The sequence below is a fragment of the Pleurodeles waltl genome, chromosome 11 (genome assembly GCF_031143425.1).
Source record: "Pleurodeles waltl isolate 20211129_DDA chromosome 11, aPleWal1.hap1.20221129, whole genome shotgun sequence".
Classification (NCBI taxonomy): domain Eukaryota; kingdom Metazoa; phylum Chordata; class Amphibia; order Caudata; family Salamandridae; genus Pleurodeles; species Pleurodeles waltl.
Genome location: NC_090450.1, coordinates 1026740428 through 1026753752, shown reverse-complemented (window position 1 = coordinate 1026753752; position 13325 = coordinate 1026740428). Strand labels below are relative to the sequence as shown.

General features: G+C 44.1%; 1 protein-coding gene across 3 annotated transcripts in view; it reads right to left on the bottom strand.

Moving 5' to 3' along the window:
• Nucleotides 1-673: 673 nt before the first annotated feature.
• The window catches only part of SCARB1 (scavenger receptor class B member 1), a 505116-nt gene continuing 492464 nt past the window's right edge, over nucleotides 674-13325 (bottom strand). For 2 of the 3 annotated variants that reach the window (XM_069215379.1, XM_069215381.1), the window contains exon 13: nucleotides 4711-4826. Coding sequence is in view for 1 of the 3 variants with exons in the window: in XM_069215380.1 (XP_069071481.1) it covers nucleotides 4707-4826 (120 nt within the window). In the remaining 2 variants the exon portion in view is untranslated. Of the gene's footprint in view, nucleotides 4827-13325 lie in introns of all 3 variants that reach the window. The other variant, XM_069215380.1, reaches the window with a different exon arrangement.

Genomic DNA, 13325 nt, shown 5'->3' with positions numbered 1-13325 from the left:
GGGCGCCGTTTTTTAAGGCCTGCCCCCTCCTGTGCGTCAAAATGACGTCACAGTATAAATAAGGCGCACAGGCCTTAATGTCATTTTTTGGAAGGGAACGCCTACCTTGCATATAATTAACGCAAGGCTGGTTCCCCCTTCTAAAAAATGACGCACATGGTGGAACTTTGACGCCCGCGGGGTCGGACGTCAAAGTATAAATATGGGGCAGTGTTTGCGCCGATTGTGCGTCAAAACTTTTGACGCACATTCGGCGCAAAGAGAGTATAAATATGCCCCCTACTCTCTTATTTAAATGTCAGTGAGGGGAACATACACTCATCCCCTAAAGTTTAATTTTTTTAGCAAAAACACTAATAATATTAAAAAGAAAAAATGTGAACAGAACTCGGTTTTTAGTGTGCATGTATGTAGAGCATACTCATTCGACAAACATAAATGTTTTCTATTTAACGCTAAATGTATCACAAAAACTCCTGTTGAGGTCTTGTGGATGCTGAAGACAAAAGGTGGAGTACTTCCACTGGGTGGTCAGCGACTTCGAGGGTATGGGCACCATAGGGGAGCCCCTTACCTTTCCTTGCAAGAGGGCCCCCTTGCAAGAGGTTTTGCTACCCCAGTAAGTGTAGAAAACAATCAATAAACAATTTAGAATCAACATCAGAAAATAATCGAGTGTTCAGTAGTTGCATATTTATTAGTCAACAGATTATCAAAAAACTGCAAATACTGCATAGGTTCAAAATACTTAACAGTTAATACCTTCCTTACAATTCCTGAAAGTAGAGCTGAACGCAGACTGATTGTCTGTGTGCACAAGAACACAAAAAGAAATACAGCGTTTGGCCGAACCACAAAGTTGGACTAACGTAGCAACAATGTTTAAGTGCATAGCGTTGAGTGAAATATACATTGTTTTTATTTTCCATCAATAGAACCTACGTACTGCTAGACAAGCACAAATGGCCACTGGTTTGGGTTCCACCTTCAAGTGTGCACTATTGCATTATGGTTGTGTATCAGTGCATGGGGTCAGAAGGCCGAGGACCATCTCTGGCCATCAAAGTCCTCAATCCAAGGAGCGGAGAAGCCTTGTTTGTTCCTCCTGGTGGCTGTGCGGTCTCTCCTTAGTCAAGCACTGCATTTGTTATACATTAGCTCATTTCAAAAGAAAATTTCCATCTCGCATTTATTGTGCTTTTCACATTGAATAAACTTACAATTGGCCATATGTGCCATTGAGGTTCTGAAATGAGTGACAGTCAAAGCGCTACTACTGATCCTCTTGCGCATTTTGATTTAATCGCATTCATTAAATTTGAGCTTCTCTAGAAGAGCTCTGAGACTCTATCATGAACATGATTTCCATGGGGCACTAGGCGCTTTGTAAAACTGACATTGTGGGGGTTTCTGGTCACCCCGAATTTACACGTGCGAGTGTGTGGTCAGGAAAAGGGGGTGCGGGAGTAAGCTGCAGATCCCAGAACTTGAATAGTAGAGTGTACCGCAAGAGGAGCTGGCTGGTCCATGCACCCTCGCCTTGAAAGACATGAGGCCCACCTCCCTTCTCAGCGTCCAACACACGGACTCGTGAGAATCCTATTCTGCAAAACACCTGAAGGAGATCTTTTGGGTGGGAGGGGGTCTGCCATGGGGATGTAGGATCTGTGACAAGGACTGCAATGTGTATGACAAGTGCAAATGAGAAATATTCTTAGAAGGAAAATGCCATGATATCAAATTTGGTTTTCATCTAAAAGACATCTACACAATTGAAAAGCACGTTTTCAACATTAATCACATCTACCAACAGAGAAACAGTTACAAGAAACATATTAATCAGCTAGGCGTTAGACAAACAGCATGGTCTTTGGGTTTGTAAACAGACACATGAATTACTGTTTATTAAAAACTTCCAAATGTAAACACACACACATCTGGGTTCCCTCCATAATTTGAGTTATTCCACATCTGTAAACAATTGGAATTTGTGTGTACAAGCGACAAAAAGAATGAAATCAGAGAGAAATTTTGATTATATAAAAGTGCAATATGAAGACAAAGTAAAGGGAGGTCCCCTCAGATTAGTGACCGGGGAGCCCTGGATCACCCCGCACAGATTGTCTAAACTCTGGATCACCACTGTCACATGGTCTAAACTCTGGACCACCGCTGGTACGTGGTCTAAACTCTGGACCACCAGTGGCACATGGTCTAAACTCTGGACCACCACTGGCACGTGGTGTAAACTCTGGACCACCGCTGGTACATGGTCTAAATTCTGGACCACCACTGGGCAGTGCAGAGATGTCAGATTACACAGACTGCTGAGGTAGTGCAATGATGAAGAATCACATAGACTGCTGAGGCAGTGCAATGATGAAGGATCACATTGACTGCTGAACAGTGCAGAAATGTCACATCTTGCAATGACTGCTGAGGCTTTCCAGACATGTCAGATTACACAGACTGCTGAGGCAGTGCACAGCCGTCACATCACACAATGACTGCTGAGGCAGTGCAGAGATGTCAGATTACACAGACTGCTGAGGCAGTGCAGAGATGTCGGATTACACAGACTGCTGAGGCAGTGCTGCGATGAAGGATCACAGGTGCTGCTGAGGCCGTCAAGGGTTCAACGATGGGAGACCACACTGGCACTGCTCAGGAGAGGACAGAGGTCGTTGGAGCTGCTGGAAGGAATGGCACCTGGACCGGGGTTCAACCCTTGAAGACTTATATCCTAGAACAGTGTCTGTGGGAGTCAGAGTCTGTCTGGGCTGACTTTTGCTGCGGATGTGTCAGGGGACGTCCTGCCATGAAGTCCTGCGACATGTGGCACCACCAGTCTGAAGGGTCAAGCACTGAAGCCGCCTGCAGCCCTCAGCGAGGCCCTGAACTCCCAGGGACTTCTTAGAGACTTTGGCGCTCCAGTGTGCTGCCTTTCTAGGGCAGAGGCGTCTGCTCGGTTCATGTGCATATAAAGTGAGGTTCTTCACTTGTTTACCTTGTAATGGGTTACACAGCTCTCAGCGCCACCCCTCCCTCAGATATAGTACAAACTTATCACAGTGGTGGGAACTGGGGAATGCTGACCACACACACATAGGCAGTGGTAAACAGTGGCTCCACAGACACAGCCAGTGCTGATTGCCGACACAGGGGCCCTCCTGGAAGCTGAGCTGTAAAGGCACTGGTGAATGCGGGGCAGAAATCAAACTGTAAATATGCACCCATTCACAAACACACCCACTAGTGAAAGTGAATTGTGAATTTTACAGAAGTACCACGGAAAGTCACAATGTCCTGTGGCAGAAGCCACGCAACGCTGCGCTCGACCGACATGAAATGTTAGCTCTCCATCCATTACTTTTGGCAAGTTAGTCCTTTTACAGCTCGGGGGACACAAGAAGCTGCTCCATAGAAAGAGTGATTCACGAGGCTTCATGGCATGTACTACAGACATCACACCCCGTCCAAGCATCCAGAGGACTGATGTGTGCAAACCACGACCCCAGAGCATCCAGAGGACTGAGGCCTGCCAGCTGACTGCTCTCCACAAGTCATCTGTGCAGCCCAGAGCTCTCTGATATTCTAGCAGCAGAGCAGGGGCCACTTATGGCATCCTCTTTTCGAGAACCTGTTGTGTTTTTAACACTAAACATTTCAAGGAGATGGGTTGTGCTTGTGGCAGAAGAGTGTTTGAAATAATTGTGCAGTGAATGGTTTCTTATGGACTAAGGAAGGGTTGATTGTCAAACAATGAGTAGCTAAGTGCTGTATAGAGGAACATTACTTGCTGATGCAGACAGTCTTCACCACCGTGAGGAAAACCAACCTGTCCTCAAAGCTGATGGAAGGAGGCAAGAAGAACCTCAAGAGATGGGCAAAGTCTTCCATGAAGGGGGAATGTTTCTCACCTTTAACTTAAATTAGAACTCAAAGAAGTAGATTTACATATAACCAAGACTTTTCTGTCCAGGTTCACACAAGTTTAGACTCTTCTGGCCACACACACGAAACAGCAGCTGCTAAATCCACATCACCTGAACTTTATAACTGGTTATGTTCTTCCCTAAAATTATGTCTGCTCAACCTCCACAAGTCCGAACACATGAAAGAAAAAAGAAATAGCAAAACATACAGCTCTGCCTGCCAGTGTCCCCCAGCCTAGATTTCTGCAGCAGTGCTTGCTGGCACGTGGCGGAATCAACAGAAGACTGCGCGTATGGGCTACACAGCAAGCTTTGGTCAACCTTCAATGATTTGGGAACCATGGGAAGATTTGGGCAATGCTTAATGCTTTGGTCAACTTTGGAAGATTTTAGAATGTGTGAAGATTTGGCCAACTTTTGTTTTCTTTGCCATCATTGGAAGATTCAGGCAGTGTGGGGAGATTCAGGCCACAGGCACATGAGGTTGGCTTAAACGGCAAATTTCCTAAACATGGAAAGTTGAAAATTGAGATGCTTTTTAAAGAGTTTCACTGCATAATCCAGGAATTAAATATACTAACATATTGCTCACAGTTTCCTCTTAAATTGTCACTTTTTCATTTAGTTCATGATTCAACAGTAAATTTGCACTTGGTATGGTTGGATCACTTTGCGATAATCTAATGACAGAATTGTTCAATAACAGATGATATGTTTGTTTCGCATATCTATATCTGCATATCCACAGGGGCAGACCTGGACACTGGACAGCTATGACGTGTTCAGCATCTCGTCATCCACACTCACATACGTGTTCTCGAGAAGGGTCGTTTGTGAATTCGAAGAGTTTCCGATAACCGTGGTTTCCTCTTTCACTTCTGGGCTCGGTTTCTGTTAATCAAGAGAACAAGGGATGAAATATATTAGCAAACCTGCAGGGCTTACAATTTAAGTTCGCAAGGATCCTAAGACGTCAGGAGTAGGCACCTCACTTGACCACCTATACTGAGACATTTAACACAATGAATCCAGCCTTGGTGTTCTGTGCAAATCCTGTCTCACCTCAACCTCAGCATCAAAGACAGCAGAGAGAAAAACTACTATTTCCATTGGTCCGAGGAACGAGAGGGGTATTCAGAAGGAAAGGAAGTTGCAGTAACCGGACTGTCGCATGCTTCAGCCATTTTCACATATTTTGCGTGATAAGCAATGCCGCACCACAATGGGGTAACTCCATGTCATTCTGTCATCAGCGAAAGGCCAGTGATAGAGTGTAACTGGATTTTTAAAAATGTGCAGAAACGCTGTTACTTAAAGTTATTCCTCATTTATTCAAAAATGATTCTTACTTCCAGGGGTTATACAACTACAGGCTGTACTATCCCTGTAGATAGTGCAGGTCTGTACACGAGGAGTGTGAATAAAAACCTCAGGCGGTGAAGAGTCAATCAGCAGGAATCTTGTTTTGTCTCTGAAACCATTTCTCTTTCTTTGCTGCTCATCAAAACTATAAACAAATGCATGAGGGCTGTGCGGAACCACAGTGTCTTGTGCAAGGGTTGAGGGCCTGAGAAGAGGGTGACTTGAGAGTCATGCGAGGGCCAGGTGGCCAGAATACATTAAAGCCACTTTGGTCAAAGGAAATTCAAAAAGAGAAGCTGGTCAGATGCATACAGAGTTCAGTGTAATGTAATATGATAAACGTTTGTAGATTTTCTTATATTAAAATTTAGAGGATACAGAGCTCAGCAATATGGCACAGGACACCGTTAGTTAACCTCCTGCATTTGCTTGGCGTGTGTCGAGGAAATTAAGGGTCTATGATTCTTAATGCACCTTTGATGTGCGAAGGATGTCATGTTACTAAGGACTTTACTGGGGATTTAGCTGTGCGGTTCACCCTTCCCCTCCCAAGAGTGAAGCCCATTGGTTGGTTTCTATAGGGGAAGAGGTGCATAAAGAAAAGACAACTCTACCATTATGCGGTGACCTTCCTTGCATTCTCCACCAACCACTCACCACCTGCTAGGGAAGGATGGGGTCATAGATTCATCAATGGAGAACGTAACCTCCAATCACTGGGTGTTGCCCACCGTTGCCCAACTACTTGGAGTTTCAAAGCATGGCTCCAATCACCACAACCATCTCAGCCTTTCGAGGGGACAGATGCAGGAACTTCTACAAAAAAGGGTTATCAACATAATGCTATAACAGGAAAAAAGGAAACTCACTTTGCTTCCAAATCCTCAAAATGGAAAAAACCTGGAGACCAATGTTGAACTTGTGGATTTTCAATCGCTACATCAACTCCAATCACTTCAAGGTGGTGAGCGTGCAAGACGTCATCCTGCTGTTGTGTGTGGGAGACTGACGCAGCACTCAGTCTGAATGATGTATGCTTTCACATTCCCGCACATAAAGCACCCCAATAGTGACTGAGGTTTGTGTAAGTGTAACCCAATATCAATGCCATTGTTACTATACGTAGTAATGACAGATCCGTAAATGTTTACCCAATGCCTACCTGTATTAGCACTCATCTATTTTATCTGTTATCTCGAATCCCACACTGCAGGGATATTCAATCCTCAAACTAGATTCTGATGATGGGTGACATCGAGAGACTGAGGTGGTTGTTGCCGCAGCCTTTAAACAACAAAGATGTCACCATCCCTTAAAAGATCACGCTCAGACTCTACTGAAGCAAGTCAGGATGCGGAGGGGGAAGAGGTATTTACAGACTAGCATTCAAGGATGCTTTTCAACACCTGGAAGAAAACACGGCTTCCCTTGATGCTCCACTGCAAGAAGTAGAAGAAAACTTCTTTTTTCAGTACCAGAAGAGAGGACCTGAACGTTTGCTTCTTCATAGAGCGCTTAGGAAAGTAATACAAGGTGAATAGAAGGAAGCGGAAAAACATGAATATCTTTGTTTCTCTCTAAAAGGTGTCGGCTTCGAGGGTTTGCTGAGGAATTTTCATCAATCATCAAGGTGGCAGGATTATTCTGTAAGTAAGCAATAATTTCTGATGGGGTTATGCCAGAAAATCTCAAAGACAAAAGGGTGGCCTTGGCAATAACGAGATCATATGCAGCTTCCAACTTCTCAATAAGGCCACTCAAACCATATTTTAGTATCCCACCCTTGATGAAGAATTTCCAAAAGTTATCAGAGTTGCTGGATCAAGGTGCTGAGGTGACTAAGACTGGCAATAATGGGACAATAGGACTGATTTTAGTCTGATGTATCATTTGGTTCCCTAAGCATTGGAGTTGCTTCAGCCGAATCATCAACTGCTGCTAGATATTGTGGTCTTGGAAAGAAGACATGACTCAAAGTTTTATTGATGAAAATTCCATTTTCAGGCTAAAATATTTATATCGCAAGTAGAGAATGTGCTGAAGAAGCCATTGGAAGACAGAAACCTGATGGCCCTGGTAAAGAAACCATTAGGAGCAACGTTTTTTGGGTCACCGGGGACATGTTGTCGATCCTTTAGAATTTTGAAACCAGCACTTTTACAAAAGGGAGACTTGGCCGATGAGTCCCATCTTCAGAAAAAAATCCCAGATGCAGCAATGAGCAGTGATGAATCAGAAACAGCCATCACCAAAAGCCTGATTATACCACAGCTCCCCTTTATCATCCAGTGTGTGTGTGTGGGGGGGGGGTGATCTGAGGTTCTTTTTGGACAACTAGAAAGCCTCTGTAACAGATCAATACGTATTTGAAGTTAGACAAAGGGCTATCGCATAGAATGCACCAGATTATTTTCACAGCAGAAGAAGGCTTTAATGGATGGAATCCATCAGGTGGAGGAAAGAAGAGCTACAATCCAAGTCCCACATAGTCAGAGAGGAAAGTGGTTTTACTCCATTGTTTTCCTTGTGAAAGAGTGTTTAGGAGGTTGCAGGCCATTAGTGGATTTGAAGATGGAAAATTATGTTATTCCTTATGTGGCATTTAAGATGTCAACCTTCAAGGAATCTGTCAGTTTACAAACACTGGATATTTCCGTGAATCGCTAGACATCCTGGATGTGTACCTTAATGTTCCAGGCCACCAAACCTCACAGAAGTATCCCCGTTTCTGTGTTCATGCTGAACATGATCAGCTCAAAGTTCACTGGTTTGGCCTATAAATTTCTCCAGTGGTGTACACAAAGGTCCTGGAACCATTGGTAGGTGTAATTAATTCTAAAGGAATTTAAGTGTTAACGTATTTAGATGACTGGTTGATCTGCAGTTCTTTTGCAAAGGCTCATCAACACGTGAAGGACATATGCATGTTTGAAATCATGAACTCTTGTTAAATGAGTCAACATCCCACCTATCAAGACCTTTAGTTTAAACAGCGGCATTTCAGAACAGACTTGGTAAAGGTGTTTCTTACAACCTCTAGGAAACAGAAACTGATGTCTTATCTATTCCCCAGGCTCGCTTGCAGAGCGTTGTCAGCCAGGGAATAGCTGAGAATACAGAGGCTTATCCTTGATAACTGCACCATGGGCCAAGTAACATTTATATCCTCTGGTAAACTACTTACGGAGACACTGTATACCAAATGTAGTTCAAACAAAAGGTTCTGGTAACACAAAAAATGTGAGAAGATCTGTAATGGTGGTTGAAGGAAGAGAAGTTATCCAAGCTAACCCTGGTACAAATCCAACCTTTCAGGGTAGTCACAACAGATGCCAGCAGTTTGGATGGTGAGCCACTCTGGGGAACAAGACAGCCAAAGGGAGGTGGTCCAGTCATATGCAGCACGTTCATCCATTTGGAGAGAACATAAGGCAATGTAGTTGGGCATCCTTAGGTTTAGCCTAGCGATAAAGGACCACGTCAGGACGGACAATCATATGGTCATTGAGTACATCAAACACCAAGGGGGTTCTCGAATGCAGATTTTGGGAGTTATTGGAGTTTCTTCTTCAGAAAATCAGCTCTTTGGCACAGAGTAATCCCCTATCTCTAAAGACAGTTTTTCTTCTGGGGAGAGAGAATGGGTCTCTAACCCACCTAAGCAGACCCTTTCCTTCATTGACAACTTTGTTGCTGGTCCAAGGAATTCCAGCAGATTGTGAAGATGTTTTGCCTTCTGGAGATCTATCTGCAATAAAAGGAAAATGTTCTCCTGCCTTGGTCCTGCACAACCACTCCATAATCAATAGGCATGGAAGGTGGATGCAATGTCCTTTTTGTGTGTGATCAAGAGGGATCAAGTAATGGAGTTGCTGGCAGTTCCTGGTTTGAGGTGATGTCATTGATTCCGTCTACTTCTCTTCTTAGTTAGGGGTACACCCTAATTGGTACCTCTGCTTCCATACCTCTGAAACCCTAACCCTACCCCCTCTGAAGGGAGTACAATTGCAACATTCTCTTGCCTGCAACAGGGAAGATGGCTGCTGAAATGGTGAATTTAGGGACAAGACGCTGTTCCCTGGAGATAGCATCTTTGATTTAGCAATCCAGACAGCCATTTACACTGAAATCATATTCCTGTCATTAGCAGTATTTTTACAGATGGCGTAGGGATAGCGACTCATCTAAAATACTGACTGACACTACGCAGGATTTGGATTTTTTGAAAGATGCTTTTTATTGGGTATAGCAGCAGCTACCCCTCATGCTCAATGAGCAGCAATACTTTAGGAGTCCTGACTTGAAGTCTCTGCTGGTGTCTCAACTGCTGAAAAGCTTCCTCCTGACGAGCCCAGTACTTCATTGTCCTATGCTATCCTGGGGTCTGCCTTTGGTCCTTCAAGCATTGCAAGAAGTTCACTTTGAAACCTTAGATCAGGCATATTTAAAGTTTCTGTCAAATAAAATGTTGTTTCTGGTACGCATTTCACCTGGCAGGAGAACTGATGAGTTACTTGCTTTTTTATGTCCAAACCTTTCCTTGATTATTTTCCAAAAAAAGGTAGTTCTTTGTCCTAGTCGTGAATTTGTTCCTAAAATTCCTTCAACTCTTTATTGGTAGAAAGATTTGGGGGCAGATTTACTAACATTTTGCACTTGATTTGTGTAACTAAAGTGATATAAACAGGCACGAAATATTTATTTGGAATTTAGGGGCATATTTATACTCTGTTTGCGGCGGAATTGCGTCGTTTTTTTTTACGCAAATCCAACACAAAGCTAACTCCATATTTATACTTTGGCGTTAGACCCGTCTAGCGCCAAAGATCTTGGAGTTTGCGTCATTTTTTTAGCGTGGACACCTACCTTGCGTTAATGATATGCAAGGTAGGCGTTCCCGTCTAAAAAATGACTCCAAGGCATGTGCGCCTTATTTAAACTCCCGTGCAAAAATGACGCACGGGAGTGGGCGGGTCAAAAAAAATGACGTCCAGCCGCTTTTGCGTCATTTTTTAACGCCTGGTCTGGGCAGGCGTTAAGGGACCTGTGGGCTCGGAAGGAGCCCACAGGTGCCCTCCCATGCCCCCAGGGACACCCCCTGCCACCCTTGCCCACCCCAGGAGGATGCCCAAGGATGGAGGGACCCATCCCAGGGAACTTAAGGTAAGTTCAGGTAAGTATTATTTTATTTTATTTTTTGTGGCATAGGGGGGCCTGATTTGTGCCCCCCTACATGCCACTATGCCCAATGACCATGCCCAGGGGACATAAGTCCCCTGGGCATGGCCATTGGGCAAGGGGGCATGACTCCTGTCTGTGCTAAGGCAGGAGTCATTTCAATGGGGGTTGGGAGTTAAAAAAAAATCGGGTTGAGGCCAATATTTTGCCTCAGACCTGACTTGCCCCATTTTTTGACGCCCAAGCTCCATTTTCCCCTACGCCGGCGCTGCCTGGTGTGGGTCATTTTTTTCTACGCACACCAGTCAGCTGCGCCGGCTAACGTCATTCCATAAATAAGGCGCCCACATGGCGCTTTGGAATGGCGTTAGCCGGCGTTAAAATTTTTGACGCACAACTGCGTTGGCGCAGTTGTGCATCAAAAAGTATAAATATGGCCCTTAGTTTCCAGCACAAGACTTGTTTTGTGTTGTGTTGACTGAAAGGAACACAAAGCATTTCCTTACAACGCTTTGCAATACTTTGTGTGAAGAAAGTATTCCATGGGCGGTACATGGACATTCCCATGGAAAGGCCCATACTTTTGATTCAAAGCCCTTTCTACTAACAATAGGAAAGTGTTGGGCAGCAAAAAAATAACAACTCATTAAGGCAGGTGTTAAAAAGGAGAAATGTTTTAAATGTTTGCAAACTTTTCAAACTGTGTATGTATGCTGCAGTGTACAACACACATCCAGTACAAAACCTCTGCTAAACATGACACAGATACCCTAGTACCATGGTGCAAAGATGTCTGCGTGGCACTAGGCAGCCTGAATGTGTGCGAAAACTAGGGAGAGAGCAGCACAGTGCCATGTCTGCAGTGCTGCCGGAGTTTTATTCAGTCTGCCCCTTATTTCTCCTGGGGTATGTTTCATCTCCTTCCTCGCTGGAGGAGGAACATTTGCAAACCCTAGATGTTCACAGCATTCTCAAGATCTACCTAGACACAACAAAAGCATTCAGGAAAGCAGATGTCCTTTCTGTAAACTTCGGTGTTTAAGCTCAAGGGCTTAAACCATCTTCGTCAACTTTGAATCGGTGTCTAAAGCACGCTATTTTCATAGCCTAGAAGAGAAAGGGTAATATCTTAGCAGGATAGGTGTAGGGGAGGTATTGTGGCTTCCTGGCCAGCACTGAAAGGAGCATCTATGTTGGGCATTTGTAATGTGGCCATGTGGACATTTAACACTGCAGCTGGGAGAACGTAAAGACGCTTCTGTTGGTTCATGAATTCTGAATGTGAAGAAGTAATGCGATTGATTCACTTTAGTTCTACACAGCATGTGATATGTGTGTGATATCCGAAGTTGATTTCTGAGGTTGGGTACCAGCTCATGAAGTGAGGACTGAGACGAGGAAGACAGACGAGGAGGTAAGGCCCAGGTTACCTATTGGAAGTCTTCATTACTCTAAGTCCAGGCCTACCTCGTCACACTCCAAATTTTCCAGCTCTCCCATCCAGTTTTGGATTATCGGCTTCACTTCCGGTTCTCCTTGTGGTTACAGGAAGTGGAGATGGCTGCTTCCTCTTTATGAAGATAGTAGAAACAGAGGGCGCGATTATATTGAAGGGATGAGAAGCAGTTTATTTATCTTGGTGAAAATTGTGTCAAAGAAGCAGTCACTCGTGGAGAGGAGACTGCGACAAGTAAGACCGGGACGCAGAGTAATGGCGGGTAACTGTGTGCCATTGTCAGTGGTGATGTTATCGGCATTCAGGTTTGTGCTGCTTCTGCCTGCAGGGCCATCTCATGGGTTTAGTGTTCTCACGTGCCAAGATGACGTTGGCATAGTGCTGTAGGACTCAGTCTGGATGGTCGAGGTAAAGGAATTAACAGGGGTGTGCAGTAAATATCTGCAGGTCGTGGGTTTCTTGCTAGGAAGGTTCATTCACTCTGTCTCCTCTCTGCCTCAGGACTTGTAACCCTCCTACTTACCTCTAGGAAATGCAGGATCCTGAGTGATCCATATAAACCCGCACACAGATCCACCCTGCTCCCAACAGAGACCCCCACATTGTCCCATCATTTAACTACCAGGGGCATAAGAAAAAGGATTGGTTGGAATGAGAGAACAGCTACAAGTATTCCTCTCTGTGCTGATTGGCTCCTAGGACTGAAGGCGTCCAAGCACTTTCCCTACTGTTCATGGGAATTGTAGTTAATCTTGCAGCTTCTTTGATGCTGGAGTAAACAAATTAACATATATAACCCATTTTGTCCGAATCTCTAAAATGTAACTAAAAGACAACGAACAGAACACATGTATCATTTAGAACACACTTCAAAGGGAAACATGAAACAGACTGCCTTATTGGCAACAAATTAAGAAGGGTCCCACAAACTCTTCCATTTGTGTTAAGTAGAAGAGTTTTTACCTTACTTGAAGCATCTCAACGAACAAGAAATCACATAAAATCTATACAGTCTGGTGGTTTACTTTACATAAAACGTGATTCAGTAGAATTACTCGTATGGAGACAGGTTAGGTAAATTATGCAAAACGCACACCTCTTGATGCAAACAGCTCTAATTTAAAAAAAAAAGAACAGTTGTGTCCACCAGTGTGTGTTCTCCTATGACAAAGGCTAGTGGAGGGTCCCTTGCAAGCACATTCATATTTAAATACCTCAATACAGCATTTTTAATATGACCATCAATGGGCTACTTCTTAAAATGGAAAAAAAGAACAAGTGCTTAGGTTAGCAATCTGAAGCCTTCTGTGTTGTCCCCTTCCAAATTATGGATCACACATTTGGAGTTGTAAGTGTTTCGTTGCCATTCTCTCTGCCTACCCTCGATCGAGGAA